The sequence below is a fragment of the Hevea brasiliensis genome, chromosome 9 (genome assembly GCF_030052815.1).
Source record: "Hevea brasiliensis isolate MT/VB/25A 57/8 chromosome 9, ASM3005281v1, whole genome shotgun sequence".
Classification (NCBI taxonomy): domain Eukaryota; kingdom Viridiplantae; phylum Streptophyta; class Magnoliopsida; order Malpighiales; family Euphorbiaceae; genus Hevea; species Hevea brasiliensis.
The window spans coordinates 4,766,889-4,791,200 of NC_079501.1; the positions used below are offsets into that span (position 1 = coordinate 4,766,889).

Genomic DNA, 24,312 nt, shown 5'->3' on the forward strand with positions numbered 1-24,312 from the left:
TACAGTATTCCGTATCTACACTCGGGTCAAGGACAGATTGACTGGCCCTGCATTTTCTTGTTTTTCTCCAGTTCTTTTTACCCGGAAAATTTAATTCTCTACTTAAATCGATAATTATAATCAATTTTTAAGATTTTTTTTTGTTATCAACAATCAATTTTTAATAGTTATTAATTATATACATGTAACCTTTCTTATTTATACAATAAAAATTCAAGTTGCTAACATTATATTTTTATTATCAACTTATATTGTATAATATACATATGTGTAAGATCGTCAAATAATAATAATAAGTCATTATTATTACTGTTATTATTCATAAAATTTTATCCGACTTTTGTTTATATAATTTATTAATTAAATTAGTGTGTCTAGTATATTCTCACTGTCAAATAAAAATAACTTTTTTTTTTTTTTATTTGTCTTAAATTATAACAAAGAACATTGGCTTTTGCAGTGGCGATCCTAGCCCCTTTTCTTTTGTAGTCGTGAGCATATCCATTCAATTCCTCTTAGCCTCTACATAGGATTGGGTGGTGATGCATTTATATGAATTTCATTTGGTTGTTATTGTTGAAATTTCTTATTTAAATTAATATTTAATTTTATATAAAATTTTTTGTATTATATATTTTTAAATTTTGAATATATATATATATATATATATATATATATATATATTAAATATGAAAAAAATATTTATAGCATATGTATTGTTTTTTTTTTTAAATAAGAATACAAAAATTTTAATCCTTTCATCATAAAAATATTCATGTCAAATCTAATGAAAATAAAATTCCACTACCATTTCAGCCCCTCAAAATTCCATCCTACATCTGCCCTTTATATATTTATTTATTTATTTATTATGTTTGACATTTAAGTTTTAAATATTAAAATTATTTTTCTAAATAAAAATATTATTTTAAATATTATTAAAAAAATAATTAAAAAAAAATTAATTTATTATTTCAATATTCTTAAATTTATTAAATTTAATTTTTAATTATTTTTAATTCTCTCTAATTAATATTTTAAAATAATAATTTTTTAATAATAATTTCAATAATAATGCAAATAGACAAATAGAGGTCAGGGCCCCTTCTTTTTTTTTTTTTTCGTCGTCAAGAGGGTCCACGTCTCTTTAAGTGAAGGCTTGAAATGTATAATATTTGGGGACTACAATTCCCCTGCTTACGCATTCATATATCATAATGTTAAAGCTATTTTCTTATCTCTACCAATATAAAAAAAAGTAAGACCCTCACATCAGGTAGATTAGCCTATATATAATAACAAATTAATGTTATAATAATAAATCAATAATATTAAATTTCATAAAACAGTTATTTTCTTCTATATTAAAAAAATATTTTTAAAAAAAAAATATTTTTTCATTTAATTATTATATTAATAATTAATTTATCATTCCATATTTTAATTCTACATGAAATAGCAAGCATATAACATGATTTCTCCATCACATCGCCACCACTAAATTGATACTCGGAGATTGAGACATCTAATATAAATAAACTTCATCTGCACCAAAAAAAAAAAATATATATATATTGTAAACTTCCTCTACAAGTATTTCCAGGCCTACCATCCAAACAAGAAAATGATATTGAAAGATATTAGTTTTCACTAAAAAAAATGTAGTTGCATGCAAGGGTCCAATTAAAGTAGTAAATGGTAACCAATCAATCAAACCCTTGAAAAATAAAAATAGCAATCAACCAAACACCTCAACAGAACAAAATGTATCCCCATTCAAACAAAGCAACCACACTTCTCCAAACTGGACTCATAAATGCAATCACCAGCAGAAGGAAGTGGAGAACCCTGAAAACAATATCTTGGAAAATGCTTGATTCATAATCCAGTGATGACATCCAACAGGCACCAATTAACAGATGGCAACTATGTAAACATATATGTCCATTCAACGGGCTGAGGACGTGATTAAACAAAACAATATTAAGTCCCTATTGACTCCAAGTTCGCAGTTGTACTTGATAGAAAACAAAAAATTTCTGCTGAGGTTTGCTGCTTGTGATAACTGGTGAGAGTCGCATGACTCAGTGACGAATCAGCATTTCCCAGACAATCAAAATGAACACGGCTAGACCAAAAAGTACATTAACAATACATACTGATAGGGAATGTGATCTGTTGATTGATGGAGTAGTATCTGGGCAAATGGAAGAAACCTCCCAGTCATTGAAAGATGATCCAGTTGGTCTGAGATTCCAATATGGCTTTGCAGGTTCCTTGCTTTTCATGTACCTGCAGCTTATATTGCTTACAGTAGAAACTGTGCTGGACTTAATCGCTGGAGGACTATAGCATGTAGCCAGACCCATAGATCGCCCATACGAGCAATATTCCCAATCTTCCAAAGGCTGTCATCGAAAAATCAACAGTTAGTAATTTCACATTTTACTAACAATAATTTATCTTCAATTTGGATTGAATGAAGTTGTTGATGAAATTGAAATTTAGAAACTAAATAGTTACATTTTTAAATGGGATGTACTTATGATTTTTATCAGATCTCATGAGTCATTTTGTAATTTACCCTTTGTTGAACATGCCAATAAAGAATCATTTTTCTTTTCACCAGAAGATCATTTAAATATTAATAATATCGAAATATAAGTAAAGTGCAGAGTAATATGATCCTCCTCCATATAATTTGTATAAATCATATAGAGTTCAATTTCATCACCATGGACAGATTGCTTACATGTTTTGGATCCTCAGGCTCAAGTTTTTTCCTCACCTTGTCTATAGATTCTCTGCTTGAAAAAAGTGGGATGGGTCCCTCCCCTACCCCAAAAATAGGCTCGTCTCCTTGTGCTGAACCCCTCCCTGATACAAAAGTTCTCATATGCTGGTATTCTTCCGATCTGGCAGCTTCATCATTCAAGTTTGAGGTTTTCATTTTTTGGGAAGACTGCCATAAAGATGTGTGTACATATATATATATATATATATATATATATATATATATAGATTAGTAAACGTTCTAATTATCTGTATCAGGTACAAAAATACATAAGAAATCCTAAAAGACTACAATGTAAAAAAAAAAAAAAAAATGCAGCAGAGCAAGGGTTTGATCCACTTAAGATGCAATTTTTTTTTCCTCATATGAAGATCCTCGGGACTTTAGGAATGAGTGGAGCACATAGCATTATGATGCCATTATGCTCCCAATGACAGCTCCAGAAAATGTTAAAAGGAAAATTCTATACCAGGTGATGGATAAAACCTTCATTTTTTTTTTTTTTTACCTCACTTGGGCCAGATTGATACTCAATTAACTCAACGAGATCTACATCTTTTTCAGTGAAGTATTTGTCCAGAGAAAGACATGAATCTGCGAACTTTACAGGATCCTCATCATCGTTGCTACTATCAAGCAAATCCAACCCCTCAGGTTGATTATCAAAGCAACTGGTCAGTGGCAAATGCCGGTCAGAAACACGCTGATGTGAGTGAATCTGTGACTTCAGTCGTCCTGGAATCATCCCAGTAGGGCAGATATGGGATTGCTGAACTTGCTCTGAATCTGTCTGAGGTCAGAACTGAAAACAAGTTAGCATTACTCCAGTATATGCTTCGCATGCACCAGCTGAACAGGCTAAAAACTGATACCTGAACTCGCTGATTATCAACCTCAGCATCCATAGGTTGAATTGGTTCACCTTCATCCTGGAGTGAATGATCAATCGTCTCATCTGCTTTATGCTTTAATTTACAGAGAACAAAATGCATCTGCACCAGTTGAAGAACAAAACAATGAGAGCTCAAACAAAAGGGTATTCTGGTACCAACTATTAGCAGATATTAGTACATTTTCAACAAAAAATTGCAGTTATTACCAAAGTTACAGAATAGAACAATAGGACAGAATCCAAAAGCATCCAACATACTTGGATATAGCTGACTTTCTTCTGTCCAGGTCAGTGACCAGTTTAGAAGGCTTAAAGGTGATGAAGACTGAAGAGTACTAAAATACATACTGAGTGGAGTGAAGCACATTAATGGGAGTTGAGCAATATTTTATTCTTACAAAGAATGAAAAATAATATAGGAATAATGTCGTGCCATTCAAGCATGATGTTCTACAAACTGAAGAATAGTAACTCACATCTCAATCCAAGAACACGACCTTAACAAGGGGTGGATCCATCATGGGGCAGCTGGGGCAACTGCCCCACTAACTTTTATATATAAAATTTGTGTGTTTATAAATTTGCCAACTTAATTATTTCTCTTTAGTCCACTTAATTATTTAAATTATTTATGCTATATAAAGTTTGTGTTTTTATAAATTATCCCTATTTAATTACTTCTCTTCACCCTAACTCAATTGCATAAATTACACTCACTGCTAGAATTAATGATTTATTTTAAATTTTATTTATATATTATTTATATAAATCTCAATTACTTCTCTTTGCTCTATTATGTAGAGGAAATAATTTATTTTAAAATTTATTTATATATTATATAATTTTATATATGTGCTGTGTGCATCACTAGTATTATTTATCATGCCAAATTTTGTACTGCCGTTTTGTAATGTCTAAAATAGCATCAAAAGTATCAATAAATGTCAACATTCCTTCCTAACAATTCATGATCAAAAGTATAAGATTACACCGAATTAGACAATGTTTGATAAAATATCATCAAATTTATAATATAATTGAAATTATATTACGGGTTTTATTAATTTGTTAAAAACATTATGATCACAATTATTTTAATGGTGTATCTAATATAAACTTAAAATTATATGAGAACGAGCTATAACAACCATTAGAATAAATATTTATATTGAAATGTATGCAAAATTAATTAAAGTGTTGATGAGTTCATCCTAACAGTTGATGAGTCTATTCTCATATGAGCCTAAACTCTCTGCAATCATACCCTATTTTAATTAATGCAATATTCATTTTATCAGTAAATTTGAACAGAAGTTTTTCAAGATTGTAAGATCTTGAGTTCAAATCCCAATTAGAGCAATCGTACCAAATATATACACACACTACCCTTACTCTATCTCCACCACTTAAACCACCAGCACCTACTCGACAACCACCACAATTATCACCACACAACCACTGTTACTACCTTTTTGCTACCTCCAATATACCACCTCCATTTGACCATCACCGCTGCTAGTACTATGAAATAAATTATAATGAAAACTATCACCCAATTTACCAATTTTATCACATAAAAATATTATTTTTGCAAATAAAAACTCCCTCTATCCAATGTTATCAAGAGGCGCCTGAGCAAGGCGAAATTTAGGCATTTCGCTCAGGAAGCCTCCAGGCGAGGTGTCTCCTAGGCGCAACAACGCAACAAAAAAAGCGAGAAATTAAGGGGAAAAAAAGAAAAGTTGAGAAAGAGAGAAGCTTACTTCATTCGTTTTCATCTTTTGGCATCCACACAATAATTAGAGAGTTAAGATTTTGAGATTGTATAATATAATGAATGGAATTGAACAATACATCTAGAATTTTAAATTATATTATGTGCTTTATAGTTTTGCTTTAACATTTTGTGTTATTAGAGAAATGCTTTTGATTTTAAAGGTTAAAACATACAATATATTATGAAATATAAATATGAAATTTGACAATTTATTGATCATGTAATATGTTAAACTTTTTACATTATATATTTAATTATAAATAGTACCTCAGTTCGCTCGGGCTAGTGTTTAGCGCCTCGGGTAATGGAGAACCTTCTCGCCTTAAGAGTGCCAAGAGCTTTTGACAACATTGCCTCTATCCTATAAAGATAAACTTACTTTCATTTTTCATATCTATCTTAAATTATATGCCACTTTATTTTTTAAACTAATTATTTATTTATTAATTTACTAATATGCCCTATTTAATTTGTATTAAATAAGATTCATAAGTTCTAAGAAAAATTAAATAACTTGAGTTATTTAATTTTTAATGGAGCAAAATGAATAGATGGCATATTAGAAAAAAATAAATAAATTTATTGCTTTAATTATATTAACTACATTTTTTTAATCAATATAACAATAGAAGTAAATCTATCTTTTATATGACAAAGAAAGTATTTGATTAGAATGAGCATTTTATTGCATTTTAATATATTTTTCATTATAGTACATATTTAGTCACATTATATTTAATTACATTCTATCAAACAGATGCTAAATGATGCTACATATGCCAAGTATAATAATTAAATGGGTAAATTACTATGACGTCCTTGTATTATGTTAAAATTCATTAATTAGTTCCTAAAATTTTAAAATGCAATTAAATTGTCCTCTGTTTTTCAAAACTCAACTATTTAGTCATTTCCTGTATTTTAACTGTTAGCGTGATGTGAAAAGACAAAAATGCTCCTAAATTATATTCTCCATCTCTCTTTCCTTTTCTCTCTACATTTTCTTGCCTGATGCCATTTCCCTCTGTCACCATTACACCACTACCTCGTCGCCTATTTCCTCAAAGCATCCACAACCCATTCCTCTTCGCACAGTGACACCTACAAGTGAACCCAACAGCCCCAATTTCGCAGCAGTGGGTTTTGGCTTTGGTGAGGAGATATGAGAGAGAGCTGGGGTTGTTTCTATGAGAACTAGGGGGTGGGGGGGTTTTAAATGGCTGTAAGCAATGAGTATCGAAGAAGCTAGAGTATGGGTAAGAATCTACAATGGTTAAAGGAGAGAAAATAAGGGGGATTGGGGTGAGTAGATGATCTATGAGCTTGAGAAAATAGTTGAAGAGCTTAATTATGTAGAGTGGCATCACATATTAGGGTGTGCGGTCCAAAGAGATGTTACAGGCTAGGACCAAAGGTGAAGTGAATGCGTATTGGGTTTGGAGGAAGTGGGGTGATATTTGCACATTATATAGCCATTTAAATTAGGTTTTGTAGTCATTTTACCCTTTTATTGATTAGTTTTAGTTAATTTCATTGTTAATCTAATTAGTTTTCCATAATTATTAATTCTAGTTTAATTTGTGTAATTATTCTTGTTTTATAGGTTAAAAAGTATTTTTGAAGATTTAGAAGTCATTTTTATGCGTAAAGAGTTGATTCCAAGCTAAAAGATACTAAAAACAAAGTGCAAAATTTTTTGGATTTAGTGGCTGCCAAAGGTTGCACAAGGAGTTGCACAACCTATGCAACTTGCATCCAGAAAAACAGAGAAATTGTAGACTTGCTGAAAGTTGCACAGCCTCCTGCATAAGTTGTGTAACTATTTAAGTAAAAATCAAGGAACCAGCTACAAATTTATCAAAAGTTGCATAGAATCCTGCACAACTTATGCAAAAAGCCAAAAAATTGTCCAAAGTTACTGAAAGTTGCACAACCTCTTACATGGCCATGCAATTGCTTATGCAATGATACGGAAGAATTCTAAAACTTGCCGAAATGTGCATAGGAACCTGCATGGCCATGCAAGTCCATCTTCACCCATTCGGATCTGATTCTGCACAAGATCCTGCACAAGCACTCACATAGCCATGCAACTTTATTGAATTCAGTTGATGTGACAACTTTTACACGTGCAATAACTTTACACAAGACCCATTTTTATCCTATTCTAGGTTTTTAATTAAAGGGTATATAAGCCATCTTATCTCATTCTTTCCATGAAAGTAAAGAAGGAAAAGCTTAAAAAAGTAAGAAAATAAAAGAATCGAAGAGGAAGGTGAGAAAGAGGGGGCATCTTCAAGTTTCTTTCACAGTTCAGCTGGGATTTTGGCTCATCTTCGCTAGATTCTTCATAGTTACCAATCAAGTTTTTCAATTCTTAGCTTGTTTTCATGCTTTATTCCTTCTTCTACCTTGATTTTCTTTTATTGATCATGGATTATGAGTAGTTTCTTAAATTCTGGAGATGGAGATGTAGTATTTGGGTGATTTTGTGAATTTAAACTAGGTTAGTCCCAATTTAATAAAATTTACGAGATTTAATCCATTTATTATGTAACACCCTCCCCGTAGCAACTCAGACATTCTAACGTCCGGAAAAATATTTAAACTAAAGTCAGGAACCATAATTAACTCAAATATTAATAAGAAACACTTAGAAAAAATTTTAGAAATAAAATACAACCAAGTTAAACGAGCCGGTGCCCAAGCGATGGGTAACCAGAGGTAAGTTGCGGTTCTCGCAACGAGAAGCCCTAGACCCGGGGGAAAAATTATAAAATAATTTTTGGGACTCCAGAGAAGGGTCATTGAGGTTCCCATGGCATTAGAGTGCCAAGAAAATATTTAGAAAAAATTTTCAATCGGTACAGACAATTTTGACCCGTTAAGCCAAACAGAGGGCATTTTGGTCATTTCGCCTTCAAAGGTGATTTTTGGCCGACTTGTCCAGTTGAGTAAATAATTATTATGATCTTAAATATGAATAAATATTGCTAAAAATTAAATTGAAATGTGGTAGAAAAGAAAAGAAAAGAAAAATCAAAAATTAAGCAAATAATGACATCACATGATGTCACTCACTTACTCCCACCCAATCACCACTTGACAAAACTAATAAAAAGAGATAAAATGAACTTAAAATGAGATAAAAAAACAAAAGAACCAGCAGCTTCCTTCTTCATACGGGCTGGAATAAGAGAGAAAGAGAGAGAAAAAGAAAAGAAAGAAAGAAAGAAAGGAAGAAGGAGAAGGAGAAGTAGCAGAAATAGGGGTTCAGCAGGGCAGCATATTTCTTTTCCGTCCAGGTGAGTTTGGCTCAACATCTAAGGCTGATTTTTGGATATGTTTAAGCTATGTATGTGTGGAAGTTATGGTAAAAATTTGGTGATTGTTCAACGGTTGGATTTGGAGAAACATATTGTTGAACACAGGCTGTCTGTAGGTTGAATTCTGAATTTTAGCTACTGAAATTTGAGAATAGTTAGGATGCTTATAAAATTATGAAATTTGGTACAAATGATATTTGGGATGTTGAGGCTGCTGTGTTAAAATTTGGTGAATTTTAGACTTGTGGTTTATGAGATATAAATTGTTTTGCATGAGCTGTCTGAGTAAGACTGATTTCTGCAAAAATTCAGATTGTGAAGGGTTGAATGAATGTTTTGATATCTCATGATATAGAGATGATTTGATGCTGAAATTTTTACTGATATTGTATAGGGATGTCTTGAATATATGGTATAAATTTGGGATTTATCTAATGGTTAGATCATTATATATAAATTTGAATGCACAAGCTGCCAGATTGGGTATTAATGGGTTGTGGATTTAAGATTTATGATGGGAGTTTAGTCCAATTTAAGGGAAAATGCTATTGAATTTTTATTGGATATTTAATTTAGGAAAGTGAAGTTATAATTGATTATGATTATTATGGTTCTAGGAGAAATCTTGAAGAATAACAAGCTCAAGGTTGGTTTCAAAAAGGTTAGTGCATATACTTATCTTCCTTTCTTAAATTTTGTTAGGAAGTTAAATTGAATGAGAAATTGATGAAAAAATTGAACAAAACATATCTGTGGGAGTGTGCATGAATTTCGGCAGCTTTGATGTATAAGGGTATGATGAGTTTAATTGATATTAAACTTGCCTAGAGATGGTATGAGATATGTATATATGTGATGGATGGGTTGATAAAGTATAGGTTGCATGAAATGAATATGAAAACTAGGGTTTTGGGGAGTAAAAATTAGCTTGGCTTATGAAATTGTTAAAGTACATCCTAATGGTCAATTAGTGACCATTTGAAGGAATTTGACCTTAATTGGGACTGGAATAAAGCATGGCAAAGGGAAGGTGTGTACTACCTAGAGGGTGCAGAATGGTGACTGAAAATTCAGTCCCTTTGCTCTGCCATAACTTGGGCTGTGCTAGTCCAATTGGTGTTTGGCCAATTGGACATGAAACTAGGCTTATAATGGCACATTTTTGCTGAAGAAACCATACCCAAAAGACCAAACCAAGAGGACCAAAACTTGGCCCCAATCCGGAACCCTGAAACTGATTCTGCAGAATGGACCAAATGAACAGCATTTGGCCATAACTCACTGTAGATTTGGTCAATTGACCTGAAATTTTTACAGCAACAAGTTAAGACATAGGCAAACAACTTTCATGAAGGAACCTACCCCAAATTAGGGCCAGAACCCATTCAACCAAGTGATTCAAGTTACTGTTCATGCACTGTAGATATGGTAAATTTCTGCAGAATGCATATCCGGACAGCTTGGGTTTTTGAGCCATATCTGGAGCTACAAAACTCCAAATGGAGTGATTCAAAAAAGGAAATTCAACTAGACAAAATAAGGAACAACTTTCATGTTTTACATTTCTTCAAATTCCAACAGTAACAATGTCCAATGGAACAGTGAAGTTGACTCACCAAAACTGAAAAATCTGCTCCTTTGGTTTAATGCTTGGAAATGGTATTAACACTTAATGCCAACAAGTTTTAAACACCAAATGTGGTATGTTGGGAGTGCCAAAGTCAAAGTACACATTTTTATTCTAAAAGTCAACATTTTTGTTGACCAATGAGGTAAATAGTGACACCAAAACCAAAAAATTGGCAATTTTGCCAAAATGACCTAAGTTTTGAGAAAGTGACCAAAACTAACAAGTTTTGAATACAAAATGTGGTATGTTGGGAGTATTAAAACCAATGTACCTATTGTTTATGCAAAAGTCAACATTTTAGTTGACTAATGAAATGAATAGTGACATGAAAACTTGAAATTCAAAAATTGTGAAACTTAAAAATGCAAAATGACCTAGTAGGCCTAATGTGATTGGTTTGGATAGTTTGGCATGCCAATAGGGTATTGTTTTAGCGATAAAGGAAAGGCTTTATGCGTATTCATGGCTTTATGCCCGTATTCATGGCTTTTATGCCCGATCATGTGATATCATGGCTTTTTAGCCATCTTGTGCATACATGGTTGGCGTTACTGCGTCCCATGGTATGACAACGACCGTTATCGATCCAGTCATCGAAGATAGGTTACTTGGGCAACTAAATGAATGAAAAGCATAGCGTGAACTGATTATTAAAGAAAATATGAAAATTAAGTATCAGGAATGATTACAAAAATACAAGAAAGCTCAAGATCATGAAGAAAAAAAATAATTAACGAAATGCATGAAGAAGTTAATATCATAAAACATGATTAGCCCTCGACTAAACAATAAGTTAGTAATTATTCAGTTCTTATGAACACAATGGCTAAGAAATTATTATTTTTATTTGCATATTATATTTTCTTGTATTATTGGCACCACTAAGCTTTATGCTTAGCGCGTCGCTTTTGCAACGCGTAGGTACTGAAGATTTGGACAGAGGGCCCAGTAGACCATAGATTCGGTAAGGCAGTTCACGCATAGTGTCCGTGTCACCTCACCATTGGTAGGACACTAGGTGTCATTTTGGCATTCTGTAATAAATTTTGATTTTTTTCATATGTAATGAAACTTATGTAATGTATTTTGATTTTCATGTAAATAATGAAAAGTGTGGTTGTAAATGGAAAAGTGAATGTTTATATATGAATTATGCATGGTATCATATGAGATGGATGAATGAGAACTGAGATTGAACATTGTTGAGAATTTGATAAATGGAGTTGAGATGATGGAAAATGAATATAGGAAGTGTTTTTCACGAGTTCAAGAACTGCTTTCTCCATTTTTAGCCTATTCTGCGGATTTTCTTTAAATCTTCTAACCTCAAAGAAATAATAATTTCGATAAATGGCTTAAAATGAATTATATTTCACAAGTTATATTCAAAATTATGATAAAAAAATTAATTAAGATAAAAATAGAGTGCTCGGCACACTGAGTGGCATAACTTGCTCGGCTACACTGTAGTCGGGTAAGGGGTGTCACATATTATGTGCTTATTAACATGCTTAGTGTAGGACCTCATTAAGTTATATTCTTAATCTTTGATTGAAGAATCGAAAAGAGAAAATCAAGTGATAGATAACCAAGAAATTGGACTTAATTAACTTATATTTAAAAATAGACTAAAGATTAAGAGGGTTTTATAAATTAGTTAAAGTTCTTAATGGCTTTTAGTTGATTTAAATACTGCGAAAGTAGGATTTGGTCAACTACAACACTCTTTGTTTCACTCGAAGGAGATTTCAAAAGATTTTAGAATTTGTCTCCTTAAAACCCATAAATTTCAAAAATTGGGCTAGTTAGAGAAAATCCCAAATTAACTTGAATATGAACCCCTAACTCTCGAAATCGCCTTTTTATCCATTGTTATTTGATTCTAATTTTAAGTGCTCTAGTAAATCTTGTTTTACTAATTTTCTTTAACAATATATTTTCTACTTAATTTTAGTCATTTATTAAATTAGCTAGTTGTTTAAATTGAGTTTTGCATTTTCATACCTTAAACTTCAAATTCTCAATTTCTTTTATTTGTTTGATTAAATTACAATTTTAACATGGTTTCTTTTACATAAAAAAATTCAATTGAAAATACAACTCATCATGAAAACAATATCTTTTTCTAAATTATTTGAACGACCCATGCACTTATGGCCAATCTACATCAAGTTTTTGGTGTCGATCAGGGAGTTATTTGTTAAAGATTAAATTCTTGGTTGTTTTAGTTATTTAGATTTTATTGTTATTATCTTTTCACTTTGTGTTTAATTGTTCTTTTTAGATATTTTTCAATCTTTTATGAGAAGAGCTCGAAACGCAAGTGATATATACCTCTTATTTAATCCTGAAATTGAAAAGTTTTGTAGAAAAAATAAGAAAGAAACCAGAAAGAGAAAAGAAGCTTTGAGAGCAGTTAAAATAGAAACAGAAAAGTCTAAAGAATGAGTTCATATTGGTGGGAATGGTGAAGATAATCAGAAGAATGAGAATGATGGTTGTAGGGAAGAAAATGCTAATGCTAATTTGCCTAGGAAAAATATGATGGATCATGCATTCCCTGTGACTTGAGGGAGAGCATTGCACGATCAAGAATTGATGCAAACAAATACATGATGAATTTTGGGGGTGCTTTAAATGATTCAGAACTCTCAGTTTGAGGGTCATCCTTCAAAAAATCCCCATACCCATCTTAAGAAGTTTGTTATGATTTGTGATATACAAAAGCAATCAAGAGTGTCTGATGATGTAGCAAAGCTTAAACCGTTTCCATTTTCTTTGAAGGATAGAGCTTTGGAGTGACTTTATTCTCTACCTCACAATTCTATCACAAATTGGGAGAAGCTTATTGATCCATTCCTAACTCAATATTTTTCACCAAGAAAGACTCACAAGTTAAAAATTAGAGGACTACTTTTTGACCAGGGAAGATAAAACTCTCTATGAGTTCTAGATGAGATGGAAGGAGTTGAAGAGACAATGTCCACATCATGCCATTCCTAAATGGATGATTAATCATAATTTTTATACTAATGTTACTCCTGCCATCAGAGGGATAATTGATACTCAAACTGGAGGTAAATTTATCATGAAGCATGAGAATGAAGCCTATGAACTGTTGGAGAAGATAGCAAAGAGCACTCACTTGTGGAGCAGTCTAAGAGGCCAAACTTCAACACAAAAGAAGCAAGCAGCTGGGATGTATGAGCTTGATCCATTCAATATGATCAATGCCAAATTTGATGCCCTCACAAATGTGCTTGCAAAGAAAATGGAAGATCTAAGTATGTTAGTTCATCATCTTCCAAAAGCTCCCAACAAGTTACTTTGTAAAAGGTACTATGAGTTGTGGAGTGGATTATGGAGAGCAAGTTTCTTATTTTGGGAATTATGGGCAAAAATAGATGAGAAATTCTTATTTTCAGACATACAATGCAGCTTGAAAAAAACCATCAAAGCTTTTCATAGGGGGGATAGAACCAAGCTCCAATTCAAGGTTTTCCACCACAAAAATAAGGGCAATAATATCAGCAATATAGACAACCACCACCTAGTTTTTAGCAAAGGAATACCAATCCTCCACTTATACCAAGGCAGCAAGAACAAGATTCCATAATTGAAGCTTTGCTATAGCAAATTCTTGTCAATCAAACCAAGCATGATGAAGAGATGAGAGAGATGAGGGCAAGGCCGGAACAAGTACAGACACATAATAGGATGTTAGAAACAAGCAAGTTCCTGAGGTATTAAGTCTATGGAGAAACTTCCTACAACTCAACTCAACTCAACTAAGCCTTTATCCCAAAAATTTGGGGTCGGCTATATGGATTCGCTTTCTCCGCTCTAAACGATTTTGAGTTAAATCCTCAGAAATGTGTAATGCTTCTAGGTCATGTTGTACTACTCTCCTCCAAGTCAATTTAGGTCTACCCCTTTTTTTCTTTCTATCATCTAACCTAATGTGCTCTACTTGTCTAACTGGAGCATCCATATGTCTACGCTTCACATGACCAAACCAACTCAATCTCCCTTCTCTCAACTTATCTTCAATTGGTACTACTCCTACCTTTTCTCTAATACTCTCATTACGGACTTTATCTAGTCTAGTATGACCACTCATCCACCTTAACATTCTCATCTCTGCAACTCTTATCTTAGACGCATACGACTCTTTCAGTGCCCAACACTCACTACCATATAACATAGCCGGTCGTATGGCTGTACGGTAAAATTTTCCTTTCAACTTATTGGGAATCTTACGATCACATAAAACTCCCGTGGCACGTCTCCACTTCAACTATCCGGCTTTAATCCTATGACTAACATCCTCCTCACATCCCCCATCTACTTGAAGGACTGAGCCTAGATATTTAAAGTGATTAGTTTGGGACAGTACCACTCCATTTAAACTAACACATTCCCTATCACCAGTTTGGCTTTCACTGAACTTACAATGCATGTATTCTGTCTTCGTTCTACTTAAATTAAAACCCTTTGACTCTACAGCACTTCTCCAAAGCTCTAGCTTTCTATTGACTCCTTCTCGTGTCTCATCTATCAGAACAATATCATCCGCAAACATCATGCACCAAGGAATACTCTCTTGTATATGTTTCGTCAATTCATCTAAAACTAATGTAAAAAGGTAAGGGCTTATGGCTGATCCTTGGTGTAATCCAATTGAGATCGGAAAATCTCTTGTGTCCCCTCCCACCGTGCACACAATAGTTCATACATATCTTTCAACACTTGTATGTACCTAATAGATACCCTCTTTTATTCTAACACATTCCATAAGACATCTCTTGGAACACTATCATAAGCCTTCTCCAAATTAATAAAAATCATGTGTAGATCTTTCTTCACATCTCTATATTTCTCCATCAAGCTTCTAATGAGAAAAATCGCTTCCATAGTTGAACGACCGGGCATGAAACCAAATTGATTGAGAGAGATAGAAGTATCATGACGTAGTCGATAATCCACAACTCTCTCCCACAACTTCATAGTATGGCTCATGAGTTTAATTCCCCTATAGTTTGAAAAACTCTGTATGTCTCCCTTATTTTTAAAAATAGGTACTAAGATACTCCTCCTCCATTCATCTGGCATTTTCTTTGAGTTTAGAATCTTATTAAATAATTTAGTTAACCATGCCACTCTCATATCTCTCAAACACTTCCACACTTCAATTGGTATTTCATCGGGTCCACAGGCTTTACCCACTTTCATTCTCTTAAGTGTTTCCTTTACTTCTAAAGATCTAATCCTTTTAGTATAATTCACATTCTTTTCTATTGTTCTATAATCTATATTCACGCTATTACCATTTTGACTATTATTAAAGAGATCATTAAAATAATTTCTCCATATTTCTTTAATGTCCTCATCTTTCACCAACACTTTTCCTTCTTTATACTTAATGCACCTAACTTGATTGAGATCTTGACATTTCCTTTCTCTCCTCCTTGCTAATCTATAAATATCTTTCTCCCCTTCTTTAGTTCCAAGTTTCTCATATAACTTTTCAAAGGCCTGTGCTCTTGCTTGACTAACTGCTTTTTTTGCCTCTTTCTTTGCTATCTTGTACTGTTCACATGCCTCATTATTATCACATCTAGGTAATTTCTTATACCATTCCCTTTTTCTCTTCACTGCCTTTTGTACTTCCTCATTCCACCACCATCTCTCTTTTGAGGGTGGTCCATGTCCTTTAGACTCTCCAAGTACTTTTCTAGCCACTTCTCTAATTTTTGATGCCATCTGTATCCACATATCATTGGCCTCCATATCCAGTTTCCATACTTCGGACTCGAGAAGCTCATTTTTTAACTTCACTCGCTTTACTCCTTTGAACTCCCACCACTTTGTTCGAACTACACTATTTCTTCTGACCTTACTTGAATTATTCCTAAACTTGACATCCAAGACCACCAACCGATGTTGACTTGTAAAAGCCTCTCCTGGAATGACCTTGCAATCCTTGCATAGAGCTCTATTTGTCTTCCTGGTTAAGAGGAAGTCGATTTGGCTTCTATGTTGCCCACTTTTGAAAGTCACTAAATATGACTCTCTTTTTATAAAGTAGGTATTTGCTAGTATTAGGTCGTATGCCATAGCAAAATCCAGGATGTTTTTTCCCTCCTCATTTCGACTTCCAAAACCAAAACCTCCATGAACATTCTCATAACATTGTCTATCACTTCCTATATGTCCATTCAAATCTCCACCAATGAAATCATTCTCTTCATTTGGTATGCTTTGCATTAAATCATCCATATCTTCCCAAAACCTTCGTTTACTCTCACTGTCTAGTCCTATTTGTGGGGCATAAACACTAACTATATTTATTGTTTCTCCTTCTAGTACTAGCTTTACTAGTATAATTCTATCTCCTACTCTTTTCACAGCTATTACTGCGTCTTTCAATGTCTTGTCTCTGATTATACCCACTCCATTCTTATTTCTCTCCTTTCCGGTAAACCACAATTTGTACCCTGAATTACCCACTTCCTTACTTTTCTCTCCTACCCATTTAGTCTCCTGAATGCAAGCAATATTCACCCTTCTCTTTTCCAAGGTATCCACAAGCTCCATTAATTTTCCTGTAAGTGATCCAACATTCCAAGTACCAACCCTGATCCTCCTCCTAACCTGCTCCTTCCTAATTGGTCTCTTTCTATGATATCTTCTATTGTTTTCTATGTCTATCTTGTGTTCTGTTCCACTATCTGTTCCACTATCTGTCCTATGGACTAACTTCTTTACCCACACCCGTCCATGATGTGGGAACCCTTGCTCACTTAACACCACACTCGGGAGCCGGCATAGCGCGTCGCTTTCTGTGAACGCCCTACACCCTTGCATATTTCTCACTACACCCGGGCTCCGATGTAGCACGTCGTTAGTAGAGGACACCCCAACGTTTATATTATTTGAATCCATATCATAAGGTATGACGAAATTTTTATGCTGGTTGTCACCTATCACAACCCTCCTCCTTTATTCGGGCTTGGGACCTACTAAGCGCAAACTAATTAGGCGGAGTTATGGAGAAACTTCCTAGTTAGTCAAAAAACGCAAGGGAGCAATGTCAAGCTATCACATTGGGAAGTGGTAAAATAGTGAAAAATGAGAAGAATGAGAAGAGTGAAAAGAGTAAGAGGAAAGAAAATGAGAAATATGCTAAGCAAGAGAAAAACAGTGAGAGTGATGCATTATAAGAGGAAGTTGTAGAAGAAAGTGAAAGAAATGAGTGTGAAAAGAACAAGAGTGTAAGAAAAAGTAAAGAGGAGGTTGACAAGAAAAAGAAGAAGTACATTCCTCCAGAACCTTACAAGCCACCACTTCCTTTTCCATAAAGGTTTTAGAAGGTCAAATTGGACAAGCAATTTGAGAAGTTCTTAGAAGTTTTGAAGAAGTTATGCATCAATGTGCCTTTTATTGATGCTCTTTCCCAAATTCCTTCTTATGTGAAGTTTCTGAAAGAGATTCTCTCAAACAAGAGGAGACTTAAAGATTATGAGACTATAGTTTTAACAGAGGAATACAGTGCCATTCTCCAAAGGAAACTCTCCCCAAAGCTCAAAAATCTGAAAAGTTTTTCAATTTCATGCCATATTGGAAAATCCTATTCTACAAAAGCTTTATGTGACTTAGGGGCTAGTGTAAGTCTTATGTCCCTATCCATATATAAAAAGCTCAACATAGGAAATCTTAAGCCAACCAATACTTCTCTTTAATTAGCGGATAGATCAGTTACTTATCCAAAATGAATCTTGGAGAATGTCCCACTCAATGTTAGAAAATTCTACATCTCGATTGACATTATGATTCTAGACATGGAAGAGGATTCTCACACCACTATCATCATAGGGAGACCTTTCCTAACTACAGTTGGTGCTTTAATTGATATGAAAGGTGAAAAGCTCACTCTTAGAGTGGGAGAGGATCAATTAGTTTTCAACATTCGTAATGCTATGAAGAGGCACCATCAAGATGTAGACTCTTGCTTAAAAGTTGATATTATTGATGAGTTAGTAAAAGAGCACTTTAGAGAGAGTTATCCGAATGATGATTTTGAAAATTGCTTTATCCATGGAAGAAGTATCGATGATAAAAATCCAAAAGTGACAACCTTTGCACAACATTTAGAAAGTAAACCACCTTTTCCTATCTCACCAGTTTACTAAATTGAGTAAGGGGAGAAGAGTGAAGTAAAGAAACTATCACTCAAGGAAGAAGATGCAAGTAGAACTAAAACAACTTCCTTCTAAGCTCATGATCATTTTGGAAGAAAATTGTAAACCATCAATTGAGTATCAAAGGAGTTTAAATCACAAAATAAAAGAGGCAGTCAAGAAAGAAATGGTTACTTTTAAACAAAGCAACATGTCTCTTCTCATGTGATGAAAAGAAAATAAAGGATAAATTCATTGAAGCACTTGCTAGAGGCTACAATTTCCAATTTCAGTCACTATGAAACATGACAAAAGTAAAGCTAATGACTTTAACTTAGCACTCTTGGGAGGCATCCAAAGTTCTGTTGTTTTGTTTTGGTTAATTTTATTTTGATTTGTTTTATCTTTTTTCCAATCACTCTTGAATTGAATTTTTGATAATTGTCTCATTTTATTTTATACAGATGTTTATAAGATGGAAGATGTGAAATTGCAAATTGAGGAATTGAATCTGATATCATACAACAGGTTTTGTCAACTTGGCAAAACGAAGAGTTGTTGTTAAGAGCTTATATTTTACAAAAGGCAACATTTAAGGGCGTTCCTTCATCTCTTATTTTTTATTTTGATAAGTGGATGGTGTGCTACTATATGTTCTTTTACTGTAAATGTTGAATTAATTGATAATTTTCTTGTATTGAGGATTGATTGGATGATCTTACGTTGAAATTGTGAAAATTTTAGGTTCTAATTTAGCACTTGGTGTTATTTAAGTGTAAATAGTTAATAGTTTTGAAAGCAATTGAATTATGGGCACCAAATTTTAAATTGACTCATTTTTTAATTTTTGCGGCACTATTCATTCTTAATTTGCATTCACATGTCCGAATTGCATAACCTCTTGCACAAGCTATGCAAATTTTACATACTTGCACATACCAATTTTGAGATGGATATTTCTTGATTATAATACTGATTTGGCAAGCTTTTGGGTTTTGAAGTGTGAATTTTCAATGAGAATATGCTAGCATTATTTTAAGATGATTTTTAGTGTTTTAATGTAAAAAAAGACAAATTGAATTTTTGCAAAATTATAGAATTTGCATAAGTTGGTACTATTCACAATGCAATTCTACAGAAGTTGGTACTGTTCACAGAGTAATTTTACAAAATTTATTGTTCATAGCAGCTTTTGCACAACCTGTGCACCTAACCTATGTAACAAACATTTTCTAAGAAATTCATTCACTATATTAGTATTGCTGAGGGACCTTTTGACCTTAATTGTTTCCAAATTGCCAATTCTTGACTCAAGATAAACTCTTTTCATTTTATGAGACATTTTTCACATTCTTGTAATTACAAGTAAGCTTTTCTGTTCATTCATTCCATGATGATTCTAATTATTTCAACACTTACTTGTCATTCATTAATTTCTTGCTTTATTCATTAAATCTTCTTACCTCATCTTAGCATTTCTTTAGACATTGAGGACAATGTCTGCTTTGAGTTTGAGAGTGTATATAAGATTTTATGCAAAATTTTTAGCATTTTAATCTAAGCACATTTCATTTCATTTTACTCATACATTCATAATGTAAATTGTTTACAAATTCATACATACCATACCATACATTATATAGTAATCATACAGAAATTTGCATACAGATTTCTTTTATTTAGTTAATATATTTCTTATTTTTATGAATAATGTATTCATGTAATAATTTTTTTGCGAAGTTAATTGAGTAATAAGAGTTGCCTAGAAGAGCGATTTAACTTACCTCTAGATGGGTTTGAGAATTAAAAGTTCTTAAGAGATGCAAAGTTTTGAAATGTTTACCCTTCGCCCATAACTTCTTAGCCAAGAGCCATCCAATCAGTTATTTAGAGATTAAAGATTTGAGAGACCTATAGAACAAAAAGTAGCCAATTGATATCTCATCAACCATAGAACAAGCTTTTTAGATTTTTCAAGGCAAACTATCAGTTTGTACTTGAAAAGAGAGATGATTAAGTATTCTTTGACTTAAACCTTATTATTTTAAAGTTTTGGCTTTCACTTTACTAGAATTTACCCTTGCGAACCCCTTTGAGCCTACATTACACTTATAAGTTCTCTTGGAACCCTTATTATTCCCTAGCTAATAGACTAAACACTACCTAACTTTTCCTGAGAATAATTATTCATAGTAACTAGTACACTATAAAAAAAAAGAGAGAGAGAGAGAGAAAGAAGGAAAAAAATATAAATAAAAAATGAAAGGAGGAAGAAATGCTTATCATTTTGTAAAAGTGTTGTATATATGTGCCTTTCATTGTTATTATTCAAATTGAAGAAAATCCACTAAAGTATTAAAGGAAATGAGTTTGGGAGTGGTGTTTTTAGGGACAGTCATAAAGAATATAAACAAGATACAAACTTAAAGTATTAAAGTGGTCTTTCAATCTACGTATTTTGTAAAATATGCTAGCACTTGAATATTCTCAATTTGTACTTCTCTTCCCTTTGTGCTAAAAAAACCAAAGAAAAAAAAAAAGAAAAGAAGTGTGCTTTATTTTATCAACTTTGAAAATATTATCATACTTTGAATCCCTTTTACCTCCATTTTCTTATTAGCCTTATTTCGACAACCCATTACAACCCTAGAAGTCTTTTGATCTCTTGATTGTACATGCTACATTAGTGGAGAAAGGAATACAAAATTTGCTTAAGTGATTGAGAATAATACAAAATTTGCTTATGTGATTGAGCATTTATTTATCCATTCATCAAGTTTCATCATTCTACATAGACACACTTTGGCTCTTGATTATTCTATAGTTCTTTTTGAGTATGACTTTCTCTTGTAATTGATTGATTTGGGATTTTTGAAAAATTAATTGACTTAAGGCTAAGCGATGAAAGCATTAATAAACATTAAATTCATTGCATTTTGAAAGATGGGTATATGGTTTGTTTGTATGGCTAGAGGTGAATTTGTTAGCTCTAATAGGTGATTTTTATAACTCTTTGGACAAGGTACCCCAAAATTTCATTATATTTCTAAGTTTGCTCAAGGACAAGTAAAGATTCGAGTTTAGGGTTTTATATGGGAATGTGTAAGTGAGGATGATTATGCTATGAAGGAGAAGAAGGTTGGGGTATGTGTCTATTGAGCTTAATGAAGGAAAGGGGGGGGTGGCTGTGTGGTCTTGATGTGTGGTGTGGGTTGATAGGGTGAATGAAGGTAAAGATGTGAGTGAGATTGAAAATGAGGTAGTGTTGTTGATATTGTCAAAGGAGTTGAAGAAGAAGGAAAAGAAAAAAGAGATGATGGAATTACAGGTGGGTAATTGAAATTCCAGGTGAAATTCCAACAACAGTAGGAGGGAACCAAGGAGGTGGGAATGGACTTGAAGGGGTATTTTGGGAACGTAAGTTTTTCTCTTTTATTTGATTACAACATTTAGCACATGAACAATTTAGACTTTAGAAAATTTAGACAATATGACTAAACATTGCATTTTTTAAAAAATGAGAGATATTTTAATTAACTTTTAAAATTTTAGGGATTAATTAATTAATTTTAGCACTATACATAGACCTTATAATAATTTACTCTAAATAAATTGACAAAAAAATTGAAGCAAATATAATTTTCCCTTGACTCAAACTCAAATTCTTCCATGCACTTGGTGTGTGTTCCAATTTATTAATTATCATTTAACTACATTTGGTGTTTTAACTTGGTGATAAGTGAGACCATTTTAAAAGCTGTATCGCATTCAAATTTCATCAATATTGCTCTCCTTGATATCCAAACACGAAAAAATTTATCATTTAAGATTTCGTTTATTTTGTAAAAAATAATTTATATATAAAAAAATATATTTTATTATTTAATTATAATATTAAATTATTAGTAAAACTCACATTAGTTTCATTGACATAACTCAAACTCAAATTCTTCCACGCCCACACAGCATGGGCAGCATGGTCAGAACATAATCGATTAATAGCAAAAAAAAAAAACATAAACAACAGAAAATGATTTAATTTCTGGCAAAATTCTTTGTTTAGTACCTGGTGGGGAAGGATGTTTGTAGATTGGTACTCATGTATGACCCAACTGGTCCTGAGTGGCTTAGAATCACTGACTTTCTTGTAGAACACCAAACTCCTCTTGTTACCAATCTCCCTACCTGTCTCCTCAGCTTTGATATGGCGTATCTTTCCTGTGACTTTCCAGAATCCAGCCCTCGTTGTTCTGTTGGCTCGTTTACTATTAGAATACTTGTAATCAGGGCGACTGAAAAAATACCAAGCTTGATCATTTGATGATATTAAGCAACGGTCTGCATACGCATAAATAGACACAAGCACGTAAGCAAACAGGCAAGAATGGATTTTGACAAGAAAAATGAGAACTTTTTATATATTAATCAATGAAAAATTGTATTACCAGGTATATCCCATGGCTCGCACTGGCAGAGATCAATCTCGCCAACAATATGATTAACAAGGGAATCCTTGCCATTCATTTTGTGCTTAAGGTAATAGCCAACGATTTCTTCATCAGTTGGATGGAATCTGAACCCAACTTTAGGAGAAGGAAATCTCTCTTCATGAAGGGGATCTGACAGAAAATGGGTATCCAAATGTGCGTCCATTGTGAACCCGCAGCTTGACTCTTGCACCCTTTAAGTCTTTAAACCACCCAGTTTGAAAAGCTTGAGCTAGCTAATTTCCTCGTGAAGAGAAGGAGCCTGTGTGAAAGTGAAGAATGGAAAGAAAGCAGAGAAACTAGCACAAAGAAGGGGAATAGAAAAATTTATCCCTAGTTGGGTAACAAAAATCTCACCCAACAAGAACCAGATTTCTTCGTCCCTCTTCCTAAAACACATAAAGGGGCCGTTAATTAGTTGAAAAAATAATTAATGAAATGTATAAGGAAATAATTAAACACAAGAAGATTCAGAAGGTACTAAACGGAGAATTCATTCAAGTTTCATGGTTTTCCTCTGCATCTTCACCGAGGAGTCGTCAGAGAAGCAAAGTGGAAGGTGCTATGACATTAAGGTGGGAATATAAATGGTTGAATGACATCAACAAGACGAGGTTCTTCTCTCTTTCCTAATCAAAGTTTCTACTTACATGAGAAGTTAGCTAAAAGAAAGACCACTGGAGTCAGAAATCCTCATCGGCCCATGGAATGAGTGGGTCCCTCCATGTCGGAAATTCTCAACTGTCCGTACATATTTGTTTTTTAGGACTAGGAAAGGTAGTTCCAATTTCTAAGAGCTTGCCATCAAAGCATTATAAACACCCAAAAACCAAACCGTCTTGTTTTCGGACAGTCCCAACGATGATTGATATATGCAAGTTTTCATTAGAAATTTGATAATGGGTCAAAAAGAGTTGGGGTCTGTGAGCTAGTGGACGTATCTCATAGGTTAAATTTTTAAAATCTTTTAAAATATTACGTTAGTTATGAATTGATTATGTGGATGATTTATATAAAAATAATTTTTTTTAAATTATTATAATTTTATAATGTGATTTATTTTTATCATTGATTTATTTATTATATATATATATATATATATATATATATTCCTTCAAAAGAAGAGATATCATCAGATATTTGTGTACTATAAAATAGCACATCTCATGTTTACAAAATTTTAGTTATTTTATAAATTAAGCAAAATAGATTTTATCTATTTATGT

General features: G+C 32.9%; 1 protein-coding gene across 4 annotated transcripts; it reads right to left on the reverse strand.

Annotated features, from left to right (window-relative positions):
- Window positions 1-1,718: 1,718 nt before the first annotated feature.
- On the reverse strand, window positions 1,719-23,878 carry LOC110672523 (NAC domain-containing protein 101). Of its 4 annotated transcripts, none has more exons than XM_058152521.1 (8): window positions 23,573-23,878; window positions 23,444-23,475; window positions 23,045-23,322; window positions 22,666-22,937; window positions 3,667-3,786; window positions 3,303-3,584; window positions 2,753-2,962; window positions 1,719-2,408 (listed from the first exon to the last, which is right to left on the reverse strand). In XM_058152521.1, the coding sequence occupies exons 3-8, from the start codon at window positions 23,250-23,252 to the stop codon at window positions 2,085-2,087; spliced, it is 1,416 nt and encodes a 471-aa protein (XP_058008504.1). In that variant the 5' UTR covers window positions 23,253-23,322; window positions 23,444-23,475; window positions 23,573-23,878; the 3' UTR covers window positions 1,719-2,084. The 4 variants fall into 4 exon arrangements, with proteins under 4 accessions (XP_058008504.1, XP_021691019.2, XP_021691027.2 ...); XM_021835327.2 differs by having other exon boundaries at window positions 23,045-23,348; XM_021835335.2 differs by having other exon boundaries at window positions 2,789-2,962; window positions 23,045-23,475; window positions 23,573-23,875.
- Window positions 23,879-24,312: the final 434 nt, after the last annotated feature.

Bases quoted from the DNA above. Each gene is read 5' to 3' on its own strand.
- LOC110672523 (XM_058152521.1), bottom strand. From the start codon at position 23,252: ATGGACGCACATTTGGATACCCATTTTCTGTCAGATCCCCTTCATGAA. The intron at 3,585-3,666 runs GTATCAGTTTTT...TTCTGACCTCAG, and splicing joins TTGATAATCAGCGAGTTCAG to ACAGATTCAGAGCAAGTTCA. The intron at 2,409-2,752 runs GTAAGCAATCTG...TTTCGATGACAG, and splicing joins AGCCTGAGGATCCAAAACAT to CCTTTGGAAGATTGGGAATA.